Source organism: Peromyscus eremicus, chromosome 6, assembly GCF_949786415.1.
Source record: "Peromyscus eremicus chromosome 6, PerEre_H2_v1, whole genome shotgun sequence".
In the NCBI taxonomy this organism is placed as follows: Eukaryota; Metazoa; Chordata; class Mammalia; order Rodentia; family Cricetidae; genus Peromyscus; species Peromyscus eremicus.
The window spans coordinates 44,397,342-44,411,653 of NC_081421.1; the positions used below are offsets into that span (position 1 = coordinate 44,397,342).

At 43.2% G+C, this 14,312-nt stretch overlaps 2 protein-coding genes across 5 annotated transcripts in view; one reads left to right on the plus strand and one right to left on the minus strand.

Annotated features, from left to right (window-relative positions):
- The window catches only part of Ift80 (intraflagellar transport 80), a 114,792-nt gene extending 104,336 nt beyond the window's left edge, over nucleotides 1–10,456 (minus strand). For 2 of the 4 annotated variants that reach the window (XM_059265468.1, XM_059265467.1), the window contains exons 1-2: nucleotides 10,082–10,455; nucleotides 5,082–5,190 (exon numbers count right to left, since the gene is read on the minus strand). The gene's annotated coding sequence lies outside the window, so the exon portion shown is untranslated. Of the gene's footprint in view, nucleotides 1–5,081; nucleotides 5,191–10,081 lie in introns of all 4 variants that reach the window. The other 2 variants (XM_059265470.1, XM_059265469.1) reach the window with 2 other exon arrangements.
- Nucleotides 10,457–10,644: 188 nt separating this feature from the next.
- The window catches only part of Smc4 (structural maintenance of chromosomes 4), a 37,680-nt gene continuing 34,012 nt past the window's right edge, over nucleotides 10,645–14,312 (plus strand). The window contains exons 1-4 of the mRNA XM_059265471.1: nucleotides 10,645–10,776; nucleotides 11,701–11,841; nucleotides 12,844–13,022; nucleotides 13,613–13,804. Of these exons, the coding sequence (XP_059121454.1) occupies nucleotides 11,706–11,841; nucleotides 12,844–13,022; nucleotides 13,613–13,804 (507 nt within the window). The 5' untranslated portion in view covers nucleotides 10,645–10,776; nucleotides 11,701–11,705. The remainder of the gene's footprint in view (nucleotides 10,777–11,700; nucleotides 11,842–12,843; nucleotides 13,023–13,612; nucleotides 13,805–14,312) is intronic.

The following is a 14,312-nucleotide window of genomic DNA, read 5'->3' on the forward strand; positions in this document are numbered from 1 at the left end:
GGATTGGGGTAAGGAAGGCTCTGACTAACCAATGATATCTGGGTAGTGGGGTAGGGAAAGATCTGACTAACCAAAGGTGTCTGGGGAGTGGGGTAGGAAGGAATCTGACTAACCAGTGGTGTCTAGAGAGTGGGGTAGGGAGGCAGTAGAGAATTTCTAGAACACAATGTTAAACTTTATACAGGAAACAGAGAACATCAATAGCAATGCTGTGCGGGGGGTGGGGGTGGGGTGGGGTGGGGTGGTATATGCTGAAAATCATTTACAAGTTGTTGGTCCAGTGTGGGTCAACATTTATAAGGCTTGAGAAAGAGGAAAAAATGTGTTCAGTAAAACTTGACAGTACCAGGTAGGGGTGGTGGCACATTCCTGTAACCCCAGCACTTAGAATGTTAAAGCAGTAGACAGAAGTTTTAAACTAATGTACATTACACAGCAAGAGCTCATCTCAAAACAAAAGTAGACCAAAAAAAAAAAAAAAAATCCAACAGTTCAACAACCACCAGAGTAAACTCCAATCTAGTCACTCCCCAGCACCATCACAGTCGAAAGCCATCATCATCCCCGCCTCTACTGCCGCAGGCCAGCCAGCCAGAACGGACCATTTTGTCCCTGATCTTACCCCTTCAGAGCCTTCTAAACACATCAGTCACGATGGCTACCTCAAAATACAAAAGCAGGAGTGACAGGCCTAGAGGGCAGTTGGGAAGGGAGCAGGGTCTCGGGAGTCAAAAGCTTCCATTTTCTTCTAGGTGAACTGAGGATTGGAGACAGGGTGTATGACTGAAGGAATGACATGATCTGATCTACACTTTTAAAAAACTTACTTGCTTCATCCTCTGGCAAAATTTATCTGACCTGAGTTCTACAAAGGTGACTATGGATGGTATATAAAACACAATGGGGGCAGGAGAGATGAATAGGACTGGGAGCCAGAAAACAGATAGGATTTCAGTAATCCAGAAGGAAAAGCAAGTGTCTGGGCTAGGAAGTTCTCCCAATAGTGTCCAGGCCCTTGCTGATCTAAACTCCCAGTGAGGGTTAATATTATAAGTCAACTTGGCTAGATGATAGTCTTTTTTATTTTATTTAACAAACACTAATCTAAATGTTATAAAGGTACTTTTCACAGGTGATAGCATTTACCATTACCTTTTTTAAAGTTAAACAAATTCTTTACACTCGTGAGTGAGCTTAATCCAACCAGTTGAAAAAGCCCTTAAGAGTGGGAACAGAAGGGATTTAATGTTACACTATAGCACAGATTGATAGTATCCAACAAATGCGCAACATAAACTCTACTTCAACTTGCAGTCCGCTAGACTTCAGCTTCCACAACCACAAGTGGCAGTTAGGACAGCGATAGATTGGTAATATGTGAGAGCATCATCTCTTTTAACATCAGTTAATCAAGGATGTTGAAGATGGATACGATCTGAGTGTGAATGACCTCCCCCACAAACACAGTCCAGAGGCTCGTGTGTTTGAATACCTGGTTCCCAGCTGTGGCACTCCTTGGGAGGATAAGGAAACCTTAATAGGGCCTTGGTGGGGGACAAAGGCCACTGGAGCAAGTTTTGAGGGTTACGGTCTGGCCCTGCTCCTGGCCCAGCTTTACTTGTCCATGTTCACGCCACCATGGACTGACCTAGTTCTCTGCTGTGACGGCTGTCATGACGGCCACTATAAGAGACAGCCTCTGGACTAAGAGCCAGAAGGAACTTCTTCCCCCTCAAGTTGCTTCTCTCTGATGTTTGTTCACAGCAATGAGAAACTCTAATATAATTCGATACTTCTTGTTTTAGATTTATGTATTTTATTTGTTTGCGTGCTTTGCCTGTACACATTTATGTGCACAACGTGTGTGCCTGGTGCCCACAGAGGTAAGAAGGCGGCCTTGGATCCCCTGAAACTGGAGGGAACTGGAGTTACAGACAGTTGTGAACCACCATGTGAATGCTGGAAACTGAACTGGGTCCTCCACAAGAGTAACAAGATAATTTAAGTTAAGGAAAGCTGGCAAGAAACAAGCCAAGCTAAGGCCAGGCATTTATAAATTAGAAAAAAAAAAGAGTAACAAGAGCTCTTAACAAGTGCCATCTCTACAGGACAAGGTACTTCTATTTTTAAATAGACTTACAGTTCACTGAAGCATACACATGGACAACAAAATAGTTTTTTGGTTTTTTGTTTGTTTGGTTGGTTGGATTTTGTTGTTGTTGTTGTTGTTTTTAAGACAGGGTGTCACTATGTAGCAATGGCTGTCCTGAAACTCACTATGTAGACCAGGCTGATCTCAAACTCAGATTTCCACCTGCCTCTGCCTCTTGAGTGCTGGGATTAAAGGTGTGTGCCACCATACCCAGCTAAGATAACATTTTGTACTATCCAGGTGGACAAATAAACATGCCCAAAATCCAGGGCTGGCATAGAAATAAATAATTTTATATCTGTCAAAGAGGAGGTAAATGTCCTATGTTTGGGAAATTCCCTACTTTGAGTTTTATTATAAAAGAACACGTTTCATTAAGAAAAAGAAAGAAAAACCTACTTCCTCTTTTTATAGTTGAGACACAAATACATTGACTCTGCTAATATGCTATACATACCTTATTTTGAATTAGAAAGTACTGACTCAAAGAAGGAGATATTACAGAAGAAATATACTCTAGGATGGACACCTACTTGAAGAATTTACTATATACAACAAGATACATAGGTATAGATATATGTTCCTTACAAAGTCCTCTATGGTACAAGTTGAGCATCCTTAATCCAAAAATCTAAAATCCAAAAGTATCAACATAACACAAACAGAAAAGTCCATACCTACCTTCATGGGACAAATCAGTGAGAACAAGGATGCATGACAATGATTGTATGAAATTCCTCTAGCCTATGTTATGAACTATATAAATAATATCAATTTTATGCTCAGACTAATCTAAAAATGTATCGTATATTGTGAGTGAGCCTGGGGGACGGCGCAGTGGGTAAAGTGACTGTGATGCATGAGCCCGGGGTTTGGATCCCTAGCACCATGAAAAAAGCCAGCATGTCTAACACTAGCACGGGAAATAGGCGGGTCCCCAGAACTACCAGCAGGTCTAGCCAATTGGTAAGCTCTGAGTTCAGTAAGAAGTCTGTCTTAAAAACTAAGGTTGTAAACGATTGAGGTGGACGCCTGGTATCGGCCTCCAGCCTCCATGTGCATGCACACACAGAGACATGAGCACCTGTATACACACACGTATATACAAACACATGAACACACACACCCTACCCACAAATACAGTGATCTTTAATTCAGGCATTTAAATTCAACTAACTTAGAAAAATCACATTGCACCAACAAAATACAATGCTACGTGATTTTTTTTTTAAAGTGGGCTATCTCTATGGAGATAGAAAGATGTCTATAACATAGAAATGAAAAACAAGATGTGCCAGGTGGTGGTGGCACATGCCTTTAATCCCAGCACTCGGGAGGCAGAGGTAGACGGATCTCTGTGAGTTCGAGGCCAGCCTGGGCTACAGAGTAAGTTCCAGGAAAGGCGCAAAGCTACACAGAGAAACCTTGTCTCAAAAAACCAAAGATGTATAGCAATATTACATAACTTAGATGGCTCAGGTCACACAAGCCTGATGACCTGAATTCAATCCCTAGCTCTCACCTAAAGATTCTAGAAGGTGGGAACCTACTCCACAAACTTGTTCTCTGATCTCCATATGTGTGCCATAGCACATGCCTACACACATATCACGTACATAACCAAAATTTTTGTAAAATATAATTCAACCCCTTTTGTACAAATGAAAAGTGATATATATTTAAGTTGGTGGGTACTAAAACACTTCTCTGGGAAGATATACATTTAATAATGGAGACCCAGAAGAACCCAATGAGAAGTGATGATTACTGCCCACCCACCCCCTTTTTTTGGTACTAGGCAAGTGCTTTGCTACTGCACTATGCCTTTGCCCTACATACTGTTTGAAGTTTTAATCATACTCAGTAGTGTGTGTGTGTGTGTGTGTGTGTAGTGAATAAGATTATGACCCAATTATGTTTTATGTATTTATTTTTTTAATCTTATAAATAATATTTTAGTGACATCTATATACACCCCTCTTCCCAAGGTTCAGGGAACATCAAAAACAAGGAGGCAGAAGGTTATAAGAGCCAGAGGTTAAAAAGAACTGGGGCGAAACAGTATCTCCTGGACTTTGCAGGGCCATCACACTGGTGGACTCAAAGCATCTGTGGTTGTCTGCAGTGGACTGTCACAGGATCACACACTCAGCACTCCAGCATGGGGCCCATAGCCCTCACCCCTGACTGAAGCTACTTACAGTGACTGTTGCTAGAGGACACTCAGTTCTCTTCAGGGTTGTGGTCCCTGGTTGCCTGACCATGCTCTAACAGATGGCTCCACACCCATGCATATATGAGCTGCATTAATTAATCAGTGGGTTATAAAAGGGGGGGCCTGTAGTTGGGAGGGAGAATGTAGGGGTGGATCCATGTGGGAGTTGGAGAAGAATAGCAGGGGATACAGATGACAAAAAAAGGAAGAATAAAGTTTTTTCATAAGATTACCAATCTCTGTACTTGATCATTTTTATTTATTTATGTATTAGGGCACTCTGTCTACAACTACATCTGCCATGAGAAAAGGACATCTAACCCTACAGATGGTTTTGAGCAGCCATGTGGGTGCTCAGGATTGAACTCAGGACCTCTGGGAGAGTAGCCATGCATAACCTACTTGACAAGCAGTTATAATGAGATGTTTATAGAATGCCCAGTACAGTACCTGACACACAGTAAGCATTTAGTAACTGTGCATTTGAAGTGAAAACCACTGTTTTGGTCACCCAGTATACACTCACTCTTTTCCTAGACAAAAGGAAATTTCCTATAGAAAACCCACTTCCCACTCTATGTGGGTTGAGTAGAGCCAGCATGAGACCCACACTTAAGCCAATTGGAGCCTTCTAGTCTGTCCACACAGACACTGTTTCACACGTGGCCCAGGACCTCCTCTAAAATAAAAGATGGGAAGAAAAATCCAACTTACCTGGGTCTTCAACTTCACAAGATTTTCAGCTATAGTAACTGTATCTATCTTATCACAGGAAGCAGAGAGCCTGGAGGTACCAAATAGCACCATGAAGAGCATGAACATGCTACAACAGAATGCAAAACAAGTAAGAAATCAAACAGTGGAGTGTAATTGTTACAGGGTGTGTGTGTGTGTGTGTGTGTGTGTGTGTGTGTGTGTGTGTGTGTGTTGCTGGCATGGAACCCATAGCCTTCTGTATTACTAGGAGAGTGGTATAGGGCCGGCTTAACCTTCTAGTTAGAGGAGACAATATTTTTTTTCTCAAGGCCACTTTGATTGGGTCAGCTGTCACCTGTAATCTAAGTAGGCCTGAGACATGACTTTGTTCTTTTTACATTCTAAAGATGGTATTTCCTCAACGTGATTGTTCTGATGGTGCTAGCCTCTCTGTATTTAAACCATAAAACCCTAATCTATTTTTCCTCTTCCATTGTTTTGTTTTGATTTTGCCTTTGTTTCTGAAACAAAGCCTCATGTAACCCAGGCTGGCCTCAAACTTGCTACATAGCCAAGAATGATCTTGGACCCAACTGGCTTGTCTCTACCACTCTAGTGTTGGGATTACGGGCAAGTGACACCAGGCTAGGCTAGTATCCAATTATAGGGTCCTATTTTCTCTTGTGAGCTATTCTCTAATGCTACTTTTCCTCGATATATCTTTCCATAACACCCACGAATAGACACAATTCTATCTTTCAAATGAAATTTCCAGAAAACAACTGTTCTACTTCCTAGCTTCTCAGAGTTTTGTTTTGTTTTGTTTTGTTTTGTTTTAGGAGATGAGTTCTGTGAACACTTATTTCAGTATGATTAATATATTACAAAGCTTTGTTAATTCCCTGTGCTAGGGATCCAGCCCAAGATGTCAATCATCTCAGACAAGCACATCACCACTAAGCTACCTCTTCCAGGGACTTTTATTATCAACAGGAATGGTCATTCCTATTTCTAGTGACAATAATTTTGCACACTATTGTCTAACTATGCATTATTCAAATAAATTTGCTTACAAGCCAGTATCTAGATGATTTAAAGCTTACAATTACAAATTTTTAAAGATTTACTCCTAAACCTAATTTCAGACTTTTTGAAATCTTTTTAGAAGGTACACACAACACACATTATTGTAATTATGACAACACTCAACCAGACTCTTAAAGCCTGAGAACGAAAATTCTTATTTCTTTCTACAGGAAAATCCTTACTTTTCTTTCTTTTTTAACATAGGATCATTTACATAGCTCAGATTGGCTTTAATCTTAAGATCCTCGTGCCTTAGACTACCAGTGTTGGGATTATAGACAGGTGCTCCCATTCTGAAAAAAAAAAAAAAAAAAAAAAAAAGGCTTCTTTGGACCATCTGGTGCAGCAGATAAGGGCTGTTGGTAGATCACGTTGGAAGGTAAGAAGTGACCATTATTTCCTAATATTTGGGTTATGATCAGAACTGATGATTGGTTATGATTGTAAGCTGGTCTTTTCTAGATGGCCTTCTCTTTAGAATGAGATTCTGTTAATTTCGGGAGAAGTGTCAGGAGTATTGGCAACAATTAGCCAGATGCCTTCACTTCTTGTGCTCCTAATATCTTCTAAAAAATTACATTAATGGAACCAAGAAATGCCTCAGTTGGCAAAGCACCAGATATCCACCTCTAGCCTGCATAGGCACACACCTGAGCACAGCACAAATACAAACACCACACACACACACACATAAAAAAAATTACATTCATTTTTAATGTCTTTTTGGTTTGGTTTTGTTCTGGTTTTTGCTGTAGTTTTTGTTTTTTGTTTAGTTTTTGAGAGAGGGTCTCACTATGTAGCTCTGGCTGGCCTAGAACTCAGTAGATAGACCAGACTGACCTTGAACTCACAGAAATTCACCTGCTTCTGCCTCCTGAGTGCTAGGAGTTAAGGCCTGGATAACCACAACCACACTTTTGTTTTGTTTTTTGAGACAGAATCTCAAAGTAGTCCAGGCTAGCTTTAAACTAATTGTGTAAAATAATCTGGAGGTTATATATACTCCTGCCTTTCTACCTGAGTGCTGGCATTACAGGAATTTGCTATCCATAATGGGTTGGTTTTTTTGTTTTGTTTTTTGTTGTTGTTTTTTGTTGTATTTCATGTGCATTGGTGTTTTTACCTGAACGTATGTCCATATAAGGGTGTTGGATACCCTGGAATTGGAGTTACAGACAGTTGTGAGCTGCTATGTGGATGCTGGGAATTGAACCTGTGTCCTCTGGAAGAGCAGCTAGTGCTCTAACCACTAAACCATTTTCATTATGTAACTTAATTTAGCTGTTACAAAAATGTTTATGCTGCTAGGCATGATGACGCTTGATTCTAATCCCAGAACTAAGTAGGTGAAGTCAAGAGAATTTGAAATTCAAAGCCAGCCCTGGCTACATAGTGAATTCAAGGCAAGCCTAAGCTATATTAGACCGTTTCAAAAAAAAAAATAAGAAAGAAAAGAAAAGAAAGGAAGAAAAACATTTGTCTGAGAGGGCATGATTAAGTTAAATTAAATTTGAAGCTGCTATTACGTAAACTGTCTATTGAAAAATCACTTCTTTCTATATTAGTTGTTAAAACTTTCCGTATTGACAGGAATCATCCAAATCAGTAAACTAGGATTTATGCTCTTCCTGTTACTCTGTCACTAATTCAAAGATTCACAAAGAGCAGTATTTGACTGTCTTGAGGGTTTATACTCCTAACCACCCAAATCTGTATAAGCAGTAGTCTGTCTAAAATAACTGAATTCTTTCTTTTCGATTGCAAAGGTACTCCTCACCTATCACACGAAAGACTGTTTAGTAACAATCTAACTAAAGCCATTACTGATCTCTTTGCCTGTAACATATCCCACCTTAGTACTTGTTAATAATTTTTTTCCTTTTCCTCATTCCCCCCCCCCCCCCATACAGCACTGGCTCCAACTCACTATGTAGACTAGGCTAGTCTAAACTCATGGCAAGCCTCCTGCCTCATCTCCCAAGTGCTGGGATCACAGAAATAGCCACCACACCCAGTTTGTAGCTATACTCTTGACTTGCCTTTCAAGATCCTTCATAAGCTACTCTTCCTCAATTTTATATGGCATTATTGATGCTTAGCACATACTTGAAATATGTCATCACATAGTAACATCAAATACTTACAGAACTAGATGAACAATTACAAACGATTCTATGATAGGCATTATCTTTTGATTTTTATAAATAAACACTCCCAGACATACTTATGAGTAAACTGCCCAATTATATAGCCAAAGAAATAATAGGACTTGGATTGTTTTCTATTTTTTAATGTGTATATTTGAGTGCCTGCATGTATGTATGTGTGCGTGTGTCTAGTACTGTTGGTATCCAGAAGAGGGTGTCAGATCCCCTGGACTGGAATTAAAGGCAGGTGTAAACTGCCCAGTGTGGGTTCTGGGAACCAAACCCAGGTCCTCTGCAAGGCAGCAAGTTTCTCTATTGCTAAATCATCTCTCCAGCCTCCCTGATTTCGATTTATATTTTTCTACTAAATTCTGTTCTGACTAGCACATACACCTTTCAAGGTGGTCTAGTCTACCCTTTTATTGTATTTATTTTACATGTATGAATGTCTTATCTGCATGTATGAATGTGTACTACAAGCATGTCTCCTGCCCAGGAGGTCAAAAGAGGGCACTGAATCTCCTGGAACTGGAGTTACAGATGGTTATAGCTGCCATGTGGGTGCTGGGAACTGAGCCTGGGTCCTCTGCAAGAACAGTAAGTGCTTTTAACCACAGAACCATCTACCCTGCCCCAGTCTACTTTTTTCATAGTAGGTATCTCTTCCACTCAGTTTTGTAGTATTTTACAACATCTGAAAATACAAAGGACTCCCGAAGCCCATAAAGAGAATCCCTTTACTCTCTTGGTATACCTACCAGTCCTTCACACACACACACACCCCAAAAACTCATTGAGCTTTATGGTGACAATTGTTTTATGAGGACAATTTATTTTCAACTACAAATACAAAGGTACATTATAATAGTAAGCGAATGGTTATTCAAACCACACCAATCTCCAAGCTCCAACCAGATTTTTACACTTGGGGTGTCCTCTGCTCCAGCACTTCCTGGGAATAACTGAAACTAAGTGTTATTTATCTAAGAGCCATAATACATTTCAGAGCAACAATGTAAATTCATTCATAAAACAGGTTTATTGCTGCTCTAATATGCCAGACCCTAAATAGGTAAAGAGAAAAAGAGAGGCTAGCAGTTCTGAATTTAAAAGTTGCTGTATAAATACTAAAGGCAGTCAAACCAATCAGTCGTTCTTTAACATTTCGGAGGGTGGCTGATTCAGACCGTTTTTCAAAATTAAAGGAAAACTAACCCTCCAGGAAAACAAAGCACAAACACACAAAACTTTGTATACAATTTTCGGAGAGTTGGAAACTCAGTCCCAACCACCATCATCCTCAAACTCAGGTTAAAAGTCTATTAACAAAACTACATTCTCCAGGAATTGGAATTGTCACATCTGTTTAACAATCCTGGTTATACCTTTCGCAGTGCAAGGCACACATATGCTACTTAAGAACTAATTCCACCATAATGGTAACTAGTTAACACCAGCAAATCGTTTCTCCATGAGGAGCCCTGTTGCCCAAATACTTATTTTAAACCCAAAACCTTTCGTTAGTGACACTAACACAAAATAGTTCAAAAATCATTGCTATTCATATGTGGACTACAAAATCACTCACTAATCCCAGGCTCCTCGCTTCACCGGTAAACTCCACATCCTAAAATCTACGCCCATAGAGAGCCCTGCGGGCTGGAAGATGGAAAATAACTGATCCCCCGCAAAGCTCATGCCTCCAAAGCAAGGGAAGGTGGGTTCCAGTGACCGCCACGGCTTCCAAGCCCTTTCTTCAAAGGATCTGGAGGTGAACAAATTTACCTCAAGTTCCCGGAGAGCGGTGGCGATTGCTCTCAGAGCTACGACCAGTTACCAAGAAGCCTCCCGACCTTCCCGTCACCATAGTGATTTCTAAGCGCTAAAAGCGTTCTCCCTTTCCCTGTTCCCGCGATACTTGCCAGATGCCAGTCACTCGAGCGGGCCCTAGGCCCCGCCCCTAAATGAGCCCGCCCTCTCACTGAAGGGTGTGATTGGACAACGGGGCCCCGCCTACAGCTGTGGGCGGGACCCTGCCGGGTATTATTTTTTTTCCTCTTTATCAAAATTCCCCAGTAAATCCCCCAGTTTTCCAAATGCTGTCGTTCCAACCGTGCAGAAGGCCGTCGTTCCCATGGCTTTGTTTCTGCTAAGGACCATAGGAAAGGCCTTAACCCCCCCCCCCCCCGCCCCTTGCTCTCCCTCCTCAATCGAAACTTCCCCCTGGCGCCACTGCCCCGGGGCAGCGCCCGCGCATGCGCCCGAACGGCCCGAAGATGGCGGTGGGAATCGCCGCACTTTTTTTCAAATTCGCGGGTCCCAGAAAGCATTGCGCGCATTTGTAACGAATTTCCGTTCGAGTTTGGATTTTAGGCGCCATTTTCGAGTGAAGGACCCGGAGCCGAAACACCGGTAGGAGCGAGGCGGGGGGCGGCCGTGGCACGGTTTTGCAGCCCTGCTCGGAGCAGACGTGCCGACAGGTACAGTACCGCTTTTCTGGATCAGGAGGGTCACACTTTTTCTTCCTGTCCCGCCGTTGTCGGGAACGGAGGCCTGGAGCCGGAGCGGCCAAGTGCGGCGGAGGCGGCTTGGGGAGCTCCGCTGCCTGTCACCCCTCCCCCTCGGCCGCCGGGCGGCGGCCCCGGCGCCTCTTCCTGGGGGAGGCTGCGAGCCTGTCGGGGCCGGGGCGTCCTCCAAGGGGACCGCAGCCCCAGCTCAGCCTTTTCTGGGCACTTGGCATGGTTTCTGCTGTTGAACGGGACTCCGCCCCGGGCCCGGGAGGGATAGACCCCCTGCTAGTCCGGAAAGTGCCCCATCCGGAGCAGACGCCGCCGGAGTCCCCTGTAACAGTGTGTGGCGGGCGACTCCGGCTTCGGCCAGCCGTTCCGCTGGGGCCAGGAGGAGAGGAGGCTTGGACTGGCCCCCGGCCGTCCGGGCGTCCGGATCTAAATGGCGGGGAGAGGAGAGCGGGTCGCCGGGCAGGCGCTGCTGCTCTAGAGAGTAGACACGCAGACCCGAAGCTGGAGGAACTCCTCCTCTCCGTAATCCCGAGCGCTAGCACCCGCAGCCCCGACGGCGTGGGACTGTCAGCAGATGTCCTCCGCTGTGAGCGATGGCCCCGCCGGGGCGGGTGGCCTGAGCCAGCGAGCGCGGTCCTGGGCGCGTTTGCAGGCGCAGCTAGGTTTTCCCGTTGACCTGGGTCGTAGGAAAACCCGTCCCGCCCGGTGGCTACCGCGGTGTTCATGGTAGCCACTTTCCGGAGGACCTCCGCTACCTGCTAGCGGAGTTGGGGGGACGCGGTGGCGGGTGGGTCATGGGCGGAGCCCGTCCGGCGGCGGCGGCGGCGGGCCCTCGGCGGCGGCGAGCTGCAGGCCGATCTGACTCCCGGCTCTCTCCTGCCGCAGCCACCATGCGGCGTAAGGGCACCAAGCCCTCCTCGGTCTGCCTCCAGGAGGAAGGGCCGCCGCCCTCCCCAGACGGCGCCCACAGCAATGGGGACCCGGAGCAACCGGACGGCGGAGCGGACAGCGCTGCGGCAGCTGCAGGTGAGTGAGCGACCGGCCGGGACCTGGGTGCGTCGGAGGCCTGTGGAGACCGGCTGGGGTTGCCGGGGGAGCAGGCGACAGGTTGACGTCGGAAGGTCGGGGTTGTCAGAAGTGCAGCTACGGAAAGCCACTGCGGTTTTCAGAGGAATTCCATGCAGTTTGGCTGTAACGGTTCTGGAAGGGCTGAGGGTGAGCGGGAGACGTGAGTTGTGGATTTCTGTGATGTTTTGGAGTAGCACTGACGTCTTTATCGTTTTTTCGGCTGAAAGCGGCATGGTCAGCCCAGAGTTAGGAGCGCCTCTCCGCCCCTAATCTGGACTGAATGTGATGCAGAGTTGCTTCTCTCCAACCTCACCCTTGGATTGCCTTTTTTGGTGCAATATCAATTTTTACTTTTTAAAGTGTGTCTTTTTGGGGGGGGCGCACATACGTGGAGGGCATGGACTTGGAGTTATAGACAGTCGTGAGCCGCCCATTGTGGGTGCTAGGAACGTAACGCGAGTCCCCCGCAAGAGAAAAAACAGCTGGGCCCCTTAGATTGCCTTTAAAGAGAAAATATAATTTGAGCGTATAGCATTCCGAGTGTAGGAATTAAGAGCTACTGTGGCCGTGTTACTGAAGCTTGTGAGTTTCTTAAGTGCTGAGCCATGTAGAGTTGCATTTTCTATCGTTTGGGTTGCATCGCCTGTTTGCCATAGAAAGCAGGAATCATTTGTTGCGATATTTGCAGGTTTTCTTTGTGGTGTGGTGTTTTGACTTCTCTAAGAAAAACCGTGAATTTTATGACTGGTGGTATTTCTTTCACGAATTTTATTTTCCATGAAACTTAAGCTGAAAGATTATCCATCACCGAGAGTTTAGGATATATTTGTGTGGAAAATAGATTCCTAGGTTTCGTAAGTAACGTCCCTCCATTCCGTCCTTTAAATGCTAGCAGGCAGTAGGCCTCCAGCTAATTACACTAACGTAGGCTTTCCCCTTTCTGCCTTTCCGTTAACCTAGAGACTCCAGGTGAGGAACTTGATAACAGAAGTTTAGAAGAGATTTTGAATAGTATTCCTCCACCCCCGCCTCCAGCAATGGCCAGTGAAGCTGGAGCTCCTCGGCTAATGATAACTCATATTGTAAACCAAAACTTCAAGTCCTATGCTGGAGAGAAAATTCTGGGTCCTTTCCATAAGGTATTTGCCCATTTAGAAAACTTGTAACACGTCTTTATTGCAAGATATTTCAGTTTTCTGACTATCCTGACTCTTTACCACACACACACACACACACACCCTAATAGACACACATACAATATGTTGCCTATAATTTCCACAGCAGGAATTAGTTTTTCTTTATCTAATATCTTTGTTATCTCTTTAGCAATAACGTTTTCATGTCGAATAGAATCTATGTTTTTATTAGAAAGGAATGTTTTCCCCGTTGGCCGTTGTAATGATTTGTAAAATGTCAGGATTAGAATTTGAATATGGTTTTATTTAAGATGTTAAAGCTTATGCTGGAGCAGATCATGATGTAAGAAAACTCAAAGTGGGTTTTTTGGGGCATGCTTTTCCCTCAGCTCACTAGCCCACTCTCATTCTTGGAGTGCTTTCCTTTTAATAAACTGCTTTTATTTCTAAAGAGAAAATTATATATTTTCTAATAACCAAAACTTTTGAATGCCTTTAGTTTTTTACTATAAATTAAGATATCTAGTAGTTTAAAATTAGTAGTATTAGTGTGACTGTTTAAATTTAATTTTTTAAAATTTATTTTTATGCAGCGCTTTTCCTGTATTATTGGGCCAAATGGCAGTGGAAAATCCAATGTTATTGATTCTATGCTTTTTGTGTTTGGCTATCGAGCACAAAAAATAAGGTCTAAAAAGCTATCAGTATTGATACATAATTCTGATGAACACAAGGATATTCAGAGTTGTACTGTAGAAGTTCATTTTCAAAAGATAATTGATAAGGTAAGAAATTATTTTCTACTCGCAACTTCAAGCAAGAAAGAGAAACAGCATGCCACATTTTGTTATTGTTGACCTGAATTGTTTCCTTACATTTTGTGTATAATTAAAGCAAAAGAAATATTGATTATGTCTGTGACCATATTTACTTCAACTTTTTTGAAAGAAAATAGTGATTTTTGGGAACCCTGAGTGCTACATAAGCATTCATTCACTATAAATACAGGCTTCATTTTTAAAGTTACATTTTTTATTGCTTTAGAATAAACATTCTAATTTTTAAAATGTAATAATTAACTGATTTTTGCCACCCCCATAATTTCAGTGTACATTAAATTTGTTATTAGTAGCTGTGTGTGTGTGTGTGTGTGTGTGTGTGTGTGTGTGTGTGTGTGATATGAAAGAAATTTTCTAAGGCTTGAACTACCTTGATGCTTTTTATGAAATGTAGGGGGCAGGCTAGTGTTTCTGTTTTCTGGAAATTTATAAATAATGACCAGGTTATTTACAT